Source organism: Chiloscyllium punctatum, chromosome 48 (genome assembly GCF_047496795.1).
Source record: "Chiloscyllium punctatum isolate Juve2018m chromosome 48, sChiPun1.3, whole genome shotgun sequence".
NCBI classification, from domain to species: Eukaryota; Metazoa; Chordata; class Chondrichthyes; order Orectolobiformes; family Hemiscylliidae; genus Chiloscyllium; species Chiloscyllium punctatum.
In genome coordinates, this window is record NC_092786.1 from 19,865,085 (window position 1) to 19,878,400 (window position 13,316).

At 41.3% G+C, this 13,316-nt stretch overlaps 1 protein-coding gene across 4 annotated transcripts in view; it reads left to right on the forward strand.

Moving 5' to 3' along the window:
* Positions 1-13,316, forward strand: part of adamtsl3 (ADAMTS-like 3) — a 651,955-nt gene that overhangs the window by 515,110 nt on the left and 123,529 nt on the right. For all 4 annotated transcript variants that reach the window (XM_072564789.1, XM_072564791.1, XM_072564790.1 and 1 more), the window contains one exon: positions 12,650-12,860. In XM_072564789.1, the coding sequence (XP_072420890.1) occupies positions 12,650-12,860 (211 nt within the window). The remainder of the gene's footprint in view (positions 1-12,649; positions 12,861-13,316) is intronic.

Below are 13,316 nucleotides of genomic sequence, written 5' to 3' on the forward strand. Positions count from 1 at the left end.
TTATTGGTTTGTTGTGTATTTTATATTTGGTTTCCATTAGAGCAGAACAGCGATTGCATTATTTTTAAGTGTACACTTAATGTATAATGCTATAAAATAATCTCTGCAGTCACAAAATATCTGCTCTCATGATTAAAGCTCAATCTACCAGGTCAGTTTTACAGCTTTGTTTACTTTTCTCGAAGTCCAAACCAGGCTTAACCAATCAAGCACAACACAGATCGTTTATCAGATTCAGGCAATCCAAAATAGTAATGAAGAATATGCCTACTTCCCTATCACCTGTACCAGGTTTCTGATTAGATTAGATTACATTACATTACTTACAGTGAGGAAACAGGCCATTCGGCCCAACAAGTCCACACTGACCCATCGAAGCGCAACCCACCCATACCCCTACATTTACCCATTCACCTAACACTACAGGCAATTTAGCATGGCCAATTCACCTGACCTGCACATCTTTGTGACTGTGGGAGGAAACCGGAGCACCCGGAGGAAACCCACGCAGACACTGGGAGAACGCGCAAGCTCCACACAGTCAATCGTCTGAGGCGGGAATTGAACCCGGGTCTCTGGCACTATGAGGCAGCAGTGCTAATCACTGTGCCACTGTGAAGTTTCTTACTTTTTTTTATTTTTAAACTGTTTAACCAATTACTCCCAAGTCCTTGATTCAACCAAATGTAACAAGTTATTGGCACTCAGTTCGTGTTCTTTAAACAATCTGTAAATGGCACAGGGATTGCAACATGAGAGATAATTGAATGCAGCTGATTGAACCAATGGCATTCCTTAAAATGACTTGGGATGTACCATTGTAAAGTGTAAGGGATATTAGAAAGTGTGCTTTCATCCAATGTTTCAAAATGATGACTTTCTGCCTCTCTCAATCTGACTAAGGAGGAAAGAAACCTCTCACTGAGAGCAGAATAGCTGCCTTTGTTAATCCTGGTACACTCTAATTACCAATTTAATCAAAGCTAAATTTTGCAATATTTCAGAGAACTGAGACCTTGCTGATGACATAGGTAGCTATTTAGACGACCAGATTCCTTAGTTCAAGAAGAAATGAGCAAAGAATGAGACAACACGAAGCTATTATAGACCTGCGCAAGCTGCCTTCACCCCTCATTTGCAGAGAAGCACACTGATATATACTAGACATTTCCTTCACTCTCACTGAAAATTATAGACTTTCTGCTTTTGATTTATGATTGTCACATGAACTTAGGTGCAGTGAAAAGTTTTGTTTTGCATGCAGTACAGGTAGATCAGACCATACAAAATGTGCAAGGATAATAGAACAGAGCAAGAAATAAAATGTTACAGATGCAGGAAGGATGCACAAAGAGTGAGATTAGCATTAAATTTAAAATTTGAGAGGTCCATTCAGAAGTCTAATAAGCGGAAGAAGCTGCTCTTGAACCTGTTGGTATGTGTGTATAAGCTAATGTTTATTTTGCCTGATGGAAGAGGTTGGAAGAGATTAATAACCATGGTGGGAGTAGTCTTTGATAATGTTGGCTGCGTTTCCAGGGCAGCGAGACGTATAGATGGAGTCAATGGATGGGAGGAAGGCTTGTGTGATGGACTGGGCTGTGTTCACAACTCCCTGCAGTACTTTTGGTCCTGGGCAGAGCAGTTGCCAAGCCATGCTGTGATGCATCTGGTTGCTGTCTTCTCAGTTGACAGAATGATGGGTTCTGCAGAAGAGTCATATTGGACTGTAACAGTGCTGTCGTAGCTGAGATTCTCCAGTGCTTCCTGCTTTTTAAAATGACAATGATGTCCCTGGGGAAAAAATACTTGGTCATGTTTTTAATATCTATAACATGTTATGATTGTTATTATTAACACTGCATTCCAAGGCTTTTGCGAAGGTTTGTAGCTCGGGTTGTGGGCTCGGTTACTGGTTTGCTCACTGAGCTGGCAGTTGTCATGTAGCCGTTTTGTCAGCATGTTAGGTAACATCATCAGTGTAACTCCCGTAAAGCATTGTTGGTCTACTACTCACAATGACAAAAGACCCTGTGCCCACAACATGCAGCACCAACGTAATATACAAAATCCCATCTAACAACTGCCATAAACACTACATTGAAGAGACTGGAAGAAAACTAACAATCCAGATACATGAACACCAACCAGCAGCAAAATGTCACGACCAACTCTCCCTCATCTGAGTACACACAGGCAAGGAGGGCCATCAGTTTGACTGGGACAGTGATATCATACAAGCTAACCAGAGACACGGGAATTCCTAGAGACCTGGTTTTCCACCCAAAATGCCATCAACAAGCATGTAGAAATAGACCCCATATACAAACCACAGAAGCGATAAAGCAGAAATGACGCAATGCACCTTAACAGAACAGACCATATAAATATCAAGCAGAGTAGAACAGCAATGCTTCATGGGAGTCACACTGATGTTACCTAACATGGCAACAAACCATTTGCATGACAACCTGACAGCTCGGCAAACAAACCCACAACCGCTTGAGAGTTCAAAACTGCAAAAATAAGGATTCTTTTTAAGAAAGGGGGAAAGAATTTATAGGTTGATCTTTTCCTTTCTGTTATTGGTATCTTTGCTCATGATTGAATCTTAAGTCATTCTTGTGTCCTCAATAATTTTTCACTAGAATCCATCTGTTTTTCTCTTGTTAAATTTGTACTTTCTTTGTTTCTTTGGTTGTTTGCTTCTGGAAATTTTATCTTAAATTGGAAGTTAAGTCCTCGCTGGATCATTGGTAAGATTTTAGAGTCCGTTATAGAGGTTGAGATTTCTGAGAACTTGAATGTGCATGGTAAAATAGGGCTGAGTCAGCATGGTTTCATCATGCCTGACGAATCTATTGGAACTCTTTGGGGAGGTAATGAGCAAGTTCAATAAAGGAGAACCAGTGAATGTGATCTAGAATTTCCAGAAGGGAAAGGTGCACACAGGAGGCTGCTAAATAAGAGCACATGGTGTTAGGGGCAAGATACTGGCAGGGATAGAGGATTAGCTGACTGGGAGAAGGCAGAGAGTGGGGATAATGGCGTCTTTTTCAAGATGTCCATGGTTGACTCATGGAACTCTACAGGAGTCAGGGTTGGGGCCACAGCTATTTCTATTATACATTAACAATCTGAATGAAGGTATTATTGTTATGTTTGCAGGTGATAGATCAAGGGATAGGTAGCATTGAGGAAGTGGGGAGGCAAAGGACTAGGACAAACTGGGGTAAAGAAATTACAGATGAAATGCAATGTAGGAAAGTTTTAGGTTTGTGCACTTTGATAGGAAGAATAGAGGCGTAGACTATTTTCTAAATGGGTGAAAGCTGCAGAAATCTGTAGCACAAAAGGATTTAGGAGTCAGAGGTCAGGATTCTGTCAAGGTTAATATGCAGGTTCAATGGACAGTTAGGAAAGTAAATGTAATTATTGCATTCATTTCACTGTGGCTAGAATATAAGAGCAGAATGTACTGCTGAGTCTGTATAAGGCTCTGGTCAGACCTATTTGAAATGTTGGCAGCAGTTTTGCACCCCATATTTACAGAAAGACATGCTGGCCTTGGAGGATTCCAGAGGAGGTTTGCAAGAGATCCCAGACAGCAAGAGCTTGTCATATGAGGAGCAGTTGAGGACTCTGGATCTGTACTGTATGAAGTTTAGAAGGATGAGAGGGAATCTGATTGAAATTCACCGGATACGGAGAGACTTGGATAGAATGGACGTGAAGAAGATGTTTCCATTAGTAGGCGAGACTAAGACCAGACAGCGCAGCATCGGAGTGAAGGGGCAACCCTTTCAAACTGAGATGAGGAGGGATTTCTTCATCCAGAGGGTGGTGACTGTATGGAACTCATTGCTGCAGAAGGGTGGGTAGGCCAAGTCTGTAGTATTTAAGACCGGCTTTTGATTGATAGGCTCTTGATTGATAAGAGGAACATGGGTTATGGGAAGAAGACAGGAGAATGGGGTTGAGAAACTATCAGTCGAGATGACTTACGGAGCAGACTCGATCCGAATGGTCTATGGCTGAATGGTCTAATCCTGCTCCTGTATTTTATGGTCTTGTGAGCCAGGAATGGAACCAAGTGAGCACGGATGTGGGGGTTGACATTATCAGTCTGCTGCATTTCCTGTCTCCATCTCACACTCCCCACGATTGTCCTGGATGTAGCTGGGAGAGAGAAAGAAAGACTTGTGGTGGCAGGGCTGAGGGGGAACAGCATAGCATACTGAGGTGGCCTTCAGGTGGAAGACTGGGATATAGAGCTACATTTTGAGGGGAGCCATTGATGCGCTAGGCAGATTTAGAAGCCCCTTGCCTTACATCACTGCTTGTAGGCCAGGAGAAACAACAGCCATTGCCCATGATGTTAGTATCTCAAAGTGAGTCTGAAGGCACAAGTCAGGAATGTTGTGGAATATTCTACACTTGTATAGATACAGTTAGAACTTATGACATCACCAAGGCAAAGCAGCCTTCTTGACTGGCACACAGACTAACCCCTTCAACATTCACTCCCTTCTCCACCAATGCACAGTGACAGCTGTGTGGATCTTCTATAAGGTACGAGAGTGTGGTGCTGGAAAAGCACAGCCAACATTTGAGGAGCAGGAGAATTAACATTTCGGGCATAAGCCCTTCATCAGGAAAAGCCTGATGCCCGAAAGGCTTATGCCTGATTCTCCTGCTCCTCAGATGCTGCCTGACTGGCTGTGCTTTTCCAGCACCACACCCTTAACTCTGATCTCCAGCATCTGCTGTCCTCAGTTTCTCCCATCTACAAGATGCCACTCCTCGCCAAACCTCCTTCAACGGCACCTTCTAAACCTGCAATCTTGACCATCCAGATAGAAAAGGACAGTATACACATGGTAGTTCAACACTTGCCCCTGTGAGCTACACTCCATCCTGATTTGGAATCATGTTACCATTGCATTATTTTCACTGGGTCAAAATCGTGACGTCCCTCCTTCGAATGCAGTGAATGTAGCCACAGCGCACAGACTACAGAAATGCAAGAAGGCAGCTCACCTGCATTTTCTAGGGGCAGTTAGAGATGAGCAATAAATGGTGCCATAGCCAACAACGCCCATATCCCATGTGTAAATTTAAAAAAATCTCAGCATTGGGTTCAATCTGATTGTAAAGAAAGCCTTGCATTTGTATAGCACCTTTCATGATGTCCTAAAATGCTGTGTGATCAATCAAGTACTTTCAAACTGCAAACTTTGTTGTAATTTGGGACAATAAGAATTGAAAGTATCCATTTGTAACGGTTGTATTAATTTGCTTTGTATGTAAAATTAATCATTTTTGTACCTTTAATTCAATTAGTAAAACTAGCTGAATCATTCTTGACCGATAATCAGTTACTGATGAACATTCGTAGACTTCAGTAGCGCTTGAGTTTTTCAGATACCAAGATTCAAAATTCATTTGTCCCAGAACACACTTTATCTCGATCCAAATCTCAGGATCATTTCATAAAGTGAAATTTGTTCTCGTTATGAAGTCATTTCTATTTACAGTAATAGGAAGCTTCAAAGCACAAAGTTCCCTTTGGTTGTTCTGTAAATGATGAAAGCTGTTATTGTCGAAAGCTTCTGAAAGGTCAGATAAACAAGCAACATCAATCTGACAAGTCTAAAACGGAAAAGCGAGTCACATTGACTTTTCAACAACCCAGAAGCTCCTCGACTATTCGTAATCGCTTTTGATGTCCACCTTGTTTGATTTAAAAGTTCATCTGTACCTCAGAGCACAGCAATGATCTTATGTTTATGAAAAGGTGCATGTATTTTTTTTCTGGTATCAGCAAGCAATCATAGGGTTGAATTCCAAACTCCTCAATTTCCGTAATTGCCATGATATCCTAGTCCCATGTTCTTAACCGTGCCCTGAGTTTGTCTGCCTTCCCTGTTAGGCCCCTTGCATTGAAATAAATGCGGTTAAATTTATTAGTCCTACCTTGTCCCTGCCTGCCCTGACTGTTTGACTCACTTCTGTTCTCAACTGTACCAGTCTCAGACTGATGGTCTCTTTCCTCACTATCTCCCTGGGTCACTGCCAACATCCCCCCCCCCATCTCCCACCTTACTAGTTTAAATCCTCCCAAGCAGCTCGAGCAAATTTCCCTGCCAGTATATTAGCCCCCTTCCAATTTAGGTGCAATCCATCCTTCTTGTACAGGTCACTTCTTCCCCAAAAGAGATTCCAATGATCCAAAAATGTGAATCCTTCTCCCATACACCAGCTCCTCAGCCATGCATTCATCTGCTCTATCCTCCTGTTCCTGCCCTCACTAGCTCATAGCACTGGGAGTAATCCAGATATTACTACCCTTGAGGACCTCCTTTTTAAACTCCTGCCTAACTCTCTGTAATCTCCCTTCAGAATCACAACCTTTTCCCTTCCTATATTGTTAATTCCAATCATTGAAAGTCTTTAAGATAGAGTTGACTAGGTTCTTGATTAGTAAGAGGATCAAGAATTATGGGGAGCAGGTAGGAGAAAGGGAATGAGATCAGCCATGACCAAATGGCAGAACAGATTTGATGGGCCAAATGGCCAATTCTGCTCCTATATCTTATTATCTTAAAGTTGTAACGTGCACAGAAAAGTCAACAATATCTGTGCACTTTCTAAACCTGGTTTCACATTGGAACAGTTATAATCAAACCAATGCGATTCCCAATCTGTGTAAGGTAGTCCACTTCAGTGCATTTTACCACATAGTGCAAGTTGTCCATTCTGTTTGGTGTGTATCACTTAGGTAGAGCTAAAAGCTTCAGCTTCCTGATGTCGATCATGTTCTGTGCCAAGTTTACCACATATACTGTTGATTAGTGTTTGTGTGCTGGTACATTGCTATTATCTTTTGAACTTTGTTGACATGTTTAGTTAATTAGGAAAATTAATCACAGGAATTGTGTGCTGTTCTGTGTGTAATAAATTGCTTCAAGAATGCTTCTTATTTTTTTTAATGAAGTTCGAATGATGGGATGTCTGGCTCCCAATGTATGCTCCCATGTTTGTAATATTGAGCACCCACGTGCCTTAATAACAGGTGGAAAATATAACCTCAGTCTTTATTCCGCAACTAGTATGTACTCCTACAGTTGGAGACATATCTGACTTGGAACGCTTCTCCCATCATAAGTGGAAATATTTAATTTTTGAAGCCAATAGCTTTCCTGCTTTTGTCAGCTGTCATTGCAAGCAATTTCTGAGTCAGCAGGTTATGCATTCACACTTTTGAGCATAAAACCTCGGCTGAAACTTGATGCAGTATCGAGAGAGTGCTTGAGTGTCTTTCAGATGAGACGTTAAACTGAGGTGTTGCCTGCTGACCTAGGATACATATATGGAAGCTCATGACAGTATTTGAAGAGGAACAATTATGTTCCTTGGTGTAGTGGTCACTAACTATTCCTTAACAAACACTTAGAAACTTCTGAACAGGTTATCTGCTCATTATCACATTGCTGTATGTAAGAGCTTGTTGCCTAATATTTCCTAAAATATGATGGCTACCCTTAAAAAAAATACATCACTATTTATTAAGTCCTTTAGTTGCAAGAGGTGCCAAACAAATAGAAATATTTTGACTTTGTGAAACAGTATGGAAAATCAGATGATTCAAAGGGTAATCAAACAGAGCTCAAGTAATGTCAAATGAAGGTGATTAAATTGTTCTGTTGCCTGACTTTTGATTCCTAACATTGCTAGGATCACTGAACTGTCTTCACTTGATAAAATTAATTTTATAGCAAAATGTGTATTCACACTTTCTTCAAATGTCATAAAATTGAACCACATCGTATTGTTGAACGCCCATGTCAATGCAGCACACAATATCTGTGATTGATTCCCCTAATTAACTAAACAGTGTTGAATTATGGTATAGATCACAAATTAGGCAGGTTTGTACTTGCTCTTTCTGCCCAGATCCACCTCTGCACAGACATCACTTAGTTCTGCCACTTTGTTTTTAAGAACCATCACCAAGACTTCAATCGAGGCACAGATAACATCACTGCAATCTCCCTTTGGTGCCAGCACCATGCAAAGTGTCCGGCCTGCTGCATTTATGGAGCAACACCAGGGAAAAGTATAAAGAAATAAAAGCAGAAAATGAAAAAAGCAAGGCAAAAGAAGCATAGTCGAACAAGAAATAAAAACGCCACTACATTCTCCTTCCAAAATAAAGAGCACAGAAGTACAATATCGAAAAGTAATACACTGCAATACAAATTCTTACTTGGGTATTTTAAGGAGGGAAAAGACACTAGAAAGAAAAAAACTACAATGGATTGACAATCCATTGATATTCTGTCAGAACTTCAGTTTTGTAAAGAAAATACCCAGCTTTCCTTATGGATTATCAGATAAGTGAATGAAAGGAAGTCACACTTCTGCTTTTGGAACTGAGGGTTATGAAGAACAAAATCCTCTGTTATCTATGATGATGACTGCAAAGGTCCTGATAGTTCCAAATTTTAAAAGATCAGTAATAAGTTTGAGAATTTCAGGATGCATATACATGAGTTTGTTTCATACCAGCAACAGCAGTTTCAAATGATCAACCAATTCACAGGCAGGTCCTAATGGAAAAGTACAGATGTGATTTCACTGAAGGAAGTTTAGCTGAAAGTTTACGAACCTTGTCATTGCTTCTCTGCCTATCAAATCATTCTGAAAGGACAAGCCTAAATGATATACCGTTGATACTCTATGGGAAGAAGGAGCAAGGTTTAAAGCAATATTAACAGCGTCTGCAGGAACTTTACTCCAGAACAGCAGTTGAACCAACACAGACTTGTATTCCCCTTCCCTCCTTTGTCAGCCTTCCACAAAGACCGTTACCTCTGGGACAGCCTGTCCACTCCTCTTTCATTCACAGCCTTCCCCCCGCTACCCCCCCCCCCACCCCACCCCCACCCCCGCCACCACCACCCCACCACCCCACCACCCCACCCCCCCACCCCCAAAGGCCCATCCGGCCTTCCTCTGCAGCCACACAAGGTGTAACACTGCCCATTTACTTCCTTCGTCCTCCATATTCACTGGCCAGGCACACCTTCCAGGTGAAGTAATGCTTTTGCTTGCACTTCGCACAATCTAGTTTACTGCATTCGCTGCTCACAATGTAGTTTCCTCTACATTTGGGAAATGAAACATAGACTGTGTGATCGCTTCGCAGAACACCCAAGATCTCTTCACAAAAAAGACCCTGAGCTTCCAGTTGTCTGCCCCTTCAACACCCCACTCTGTTCCCTAGCCAACATCTCTGCCTCAGGCTTGCTGCAGTGCTCCAGTGAAGTGCAGCACAAGCTGGATGAATAGCACCTCATTTTCCACTTGGGAGCTCTGTAATTTTCTTACTCAATATCGAGTTCAACAATTTTAGGGCTCGAGATGCCTTCTCCTATGTCCTTACCCCCAACCTCAACACGCCAGGCCTTGTTATCAGCCCCTGATTAAAGGCATTTGCCCGAAACATTGATTTTCCTGCTCCTCGGATGCTGCCTGACCTGCTGTGCTTTCCCAGCACCACTCTAATTTTGATTCTGATCTCCAGCATCTGCAGTCCTCACTTTTGCCTTGTTATCACATGGTCTACTACTACTGCACACTACCAATTGTGAGCTTCTAATTATTCCCATTGGTAGCTAATCATTCTCCTAGGCTAACAGTTATCCATTCCTTTGTCTGTGCAACTGCTTTTCTGTCCCTTTGGGCTCTATCCTGATCTATCGTTTATTTCCTACCCCCTTCCCCCATCCTCTCTTTTGCATAAAAACCATCCGTTCTGAAAAAGTGTCAGTGTACCCAAGACGTTAGGTGTGATTTCTCTCTGCCGATGTTGCCAGCCCTGCTAAGTTTTTCCAACAGTTCCTGTTTTTGCTGTTGAACCCACTAATGTGTTCAGGGACTGTCTTAACCTGGTATGAGATGTAGTTTGTCACATACATCAAGTCCAGTGCTTTGTCTCATATGCAAGCTCTGTTCGACCAGAGGACACATGGCTAAAATGTGTAGAAAATCCACAGTAACCCAAAGTACAAGTCAATGTAGCACATGAAGAAAAGCCAATCAGGGAACAAAGCCAAAGAGCTTCCAATGTTTGAGACACAGTTTGTAAAGATGTCAGCAAAGACCATGAAGTAACCACAATGTAACAACTTGCAGGCCCCAGTCAGACAGTGTATGTTATATGCTGCATGAACATTGTCAGAAAAGTTTTTATATCCATCCAAGTAATATGCCCCAAAAGGAATGTACAGCATGCTCGATATACCAAAATTGACATAGTCAATACTATTCCTCTATTCATCTGGCACAGCATGGTACTGTCCACATGATATAAACAGAAGTTTGACGAGGCTTTTGCCCGAAATGTCGATTTCGCTGCTCATTAGATGCTGCCTGAACTGCTGTGCTCTTCCAGCACCACTAATCCAGACCTATCAATCTTTGTCAATTATCTGTTGATCCATAAGAAAGACCGATGTTTTCTTTAGATAACTGAAGTTCTGACAGAATATCAATTGATATTTAAAATGAGTATGGCATCCCATATGTTTAAGATGGAGAATGCCACTCTCAGTACAAATCTTCAGGATGGACCCCTGAAACATTTACATAGTTGAAACATTAGTTTATTATCGGTCTGCTAGGATACATGAATCTGCATATTAATGTAATTTATGAAGTAACAAATCTGCCAGTTGCTGCACCAGAGAGTCCAGACTGTAACATTAATCTCTTAGACAGTTGCAGCAAAGCGGAGCAGATTTACCAAGACACATCTGATGATGATCGTCTGCAAAAGCTCAAGCTGATCATCAGTGGGTAGCCTGAAAGCATCCAGTGGGTCCCCGAGCTGGTACATCACTGGGCCATTAGAGCTGAACTGGGACTCTTCAAGAATATAATCTTCAAACCAAATGCATTGTAAATCCTTTAAGGTTGAAGTCAAGACATGCTAGACTACATATATGCCAGTCATGGGTGCAGAGATTGATATGAGAGTCCATATATTGGCCCAGTATTAATAAGGATGCTAAACAACTAATCAAGTCATGTGCAACCAGTCAACTCCATTAACCTCAACACTGAAATAACTCTGTTTCCACATGAGATTCCTTCTGAACTACAGTGCCAGTTTGTGACTGATATTTTCCAAGTCCAAGGACATGAGTCCATTCTGGTCACTGAGTATTTCACAAAATTCCCTTTTGTGTGACAAGTCAAAGACACCATCAGGGTGGTAATTGTTGACACACGGGCCACAATGTTCAGCATGTTCTGTGTCTGACAATGATCTGCAGTACACTAATGCACTATTCCAAAATATGATAGAAATTAAATATTTAACATATTACCTTGTCTCCCCGTTACCCTGTTGAATGGGCTTGCAGAGCACAATATAAAATGCATGATCAGTAAATGCAAAGAGGTTTGCCAAGATTTTCAGATAGCTGTGCTGAATCTACATGCTACTGCTCAGGTAATGGCTTATGCCCACTACCAGATCTTATGGAGACAGATCCACACAGTTCTTCTTTCCTACGCTCTTACCAACCACATGCGCACAACACATTCAGCCCATTGAGTTTGCTTCACCATTCAATGAGACTGTGGATGATCTGATCATCCTCAACTCCACTTTCTTGCCTATTCACTTAAAGCTCAATTCCCTTACTGAAAATAATTCAGTTCATCTCAGTCTTGAACATAGTTCATGATCCAGCCTCAGCAGCCCCCTGTGGTAAAGAATTCCACAGCTTCATTACCTTCTAACAGTTTGTGGTATAGATCGTGTGAGTTCATGTACACTCGAAAACACAGTCAACATCAATTTTAATTTTAAAGTTTTTGGATGAAAATGTAGGCATAATACAATTAAAATGCTTGATGATAATGACCCTGAGAGGTTAGTACTTAAAAAGCTAGCATTTTCTGACATAAAGCAATTTGAACCACCAGATAGTTAGGAACTGTTATTGTTAGAAGATTAAGTAAGATTTGGATTTTGTAATGCTCTGATTTTGTAATGCTCTGATTTGCACAGTCATGTTTTGGTTTTATTTAATTAATCTATCTTGTGGGGGGGTCAAATTTAACAAAACTGAACAATTGAGAATAACTTAACAAACAGCACAGAAGTCAGGATATCACTCCTTTCTCCTAATATCTTCAAACACTGCTTGGTTCCTCCTCAGCACAGCTGCACACAGTTTGAAACAGCATGCAGGCGATTCTTTTCATAAGTTAAGAGAAATGTGTTGTTTGTTTTTTAAAAGGAACTGGGTTGCTCTTCAATGACCAAATGTAAGGTCAGACCTGACCTTTATTTGTTTTTTCCCTGTCGGTAAATGGGAGCGGAGGCCTCTAGTTTGTAGTGCTTGTAGATTGATGGCCAACAACACCACCCAGATTTTCATTTCACTCAGGACTGTTGCTAATTAGAGCTTCCATCGTCAATTATCGGTAATTTAGTAAAATAAATTAGAGTAAATGGAAACAGCATTAACTAAATTCATGTGTTGCTATCATGTTCCAAATAAAGCCAGAAATAATGTCCTTCGAAATTTTTTCCATCCCTTTAATGTGCAGTCTTTTTTCATGTCATCAGCTGGGCCACAAGACCCTGGAAACATTGCAGTGCCACTTGTGGAGTTGGCATACAGACAAGAGAAGTTTACTGTAAACGTATGGTGGCGCACACTACTGAGGACTCCATCAAAGTTGCAGATGAGGAGTGTTTTGATCCAAAACCACCTGAATTACAGGCCTGCAACCAGTTTAACTGCCCTCCATCATGGCATACAGGAGAATGGCAGCTGGTATGTGAAATTCCATTGGACTACTCGAACAAAACTCATTTTCTGAGTCAATTGAAATACTTTCAGCTTTTTTCCATAGGTCATAGAGTTGTCAGCACAGAAACAGACCCTTCAGACCAACTTGTCCATGCCGAACAGATATCCGAAATGAACCTAGTCCCATTTGTCACACTTGACCCATATTCCTCTCAACCCTTCCTATTCATATACCCACACCAATGCCTTTTAAATGTTGTAATTGTATCAGCCTCCACCACTTCGTCTGGCAGCTCATTCCATGCGCACACCATCCTTTATGTGAAAAAGTTGCCCCTTAGTTCCCTTTTAAATCTTACCCCTCTCACCCTAAACTTAAGCACTCTGATTCTGGACTCCCCCAAGTTGCAGTCTGTGAACAGTATTTTATGCAATAAGCCTACGGAGTAAAGAGTTTGCTGAGTTAAAATTGTTCTAACT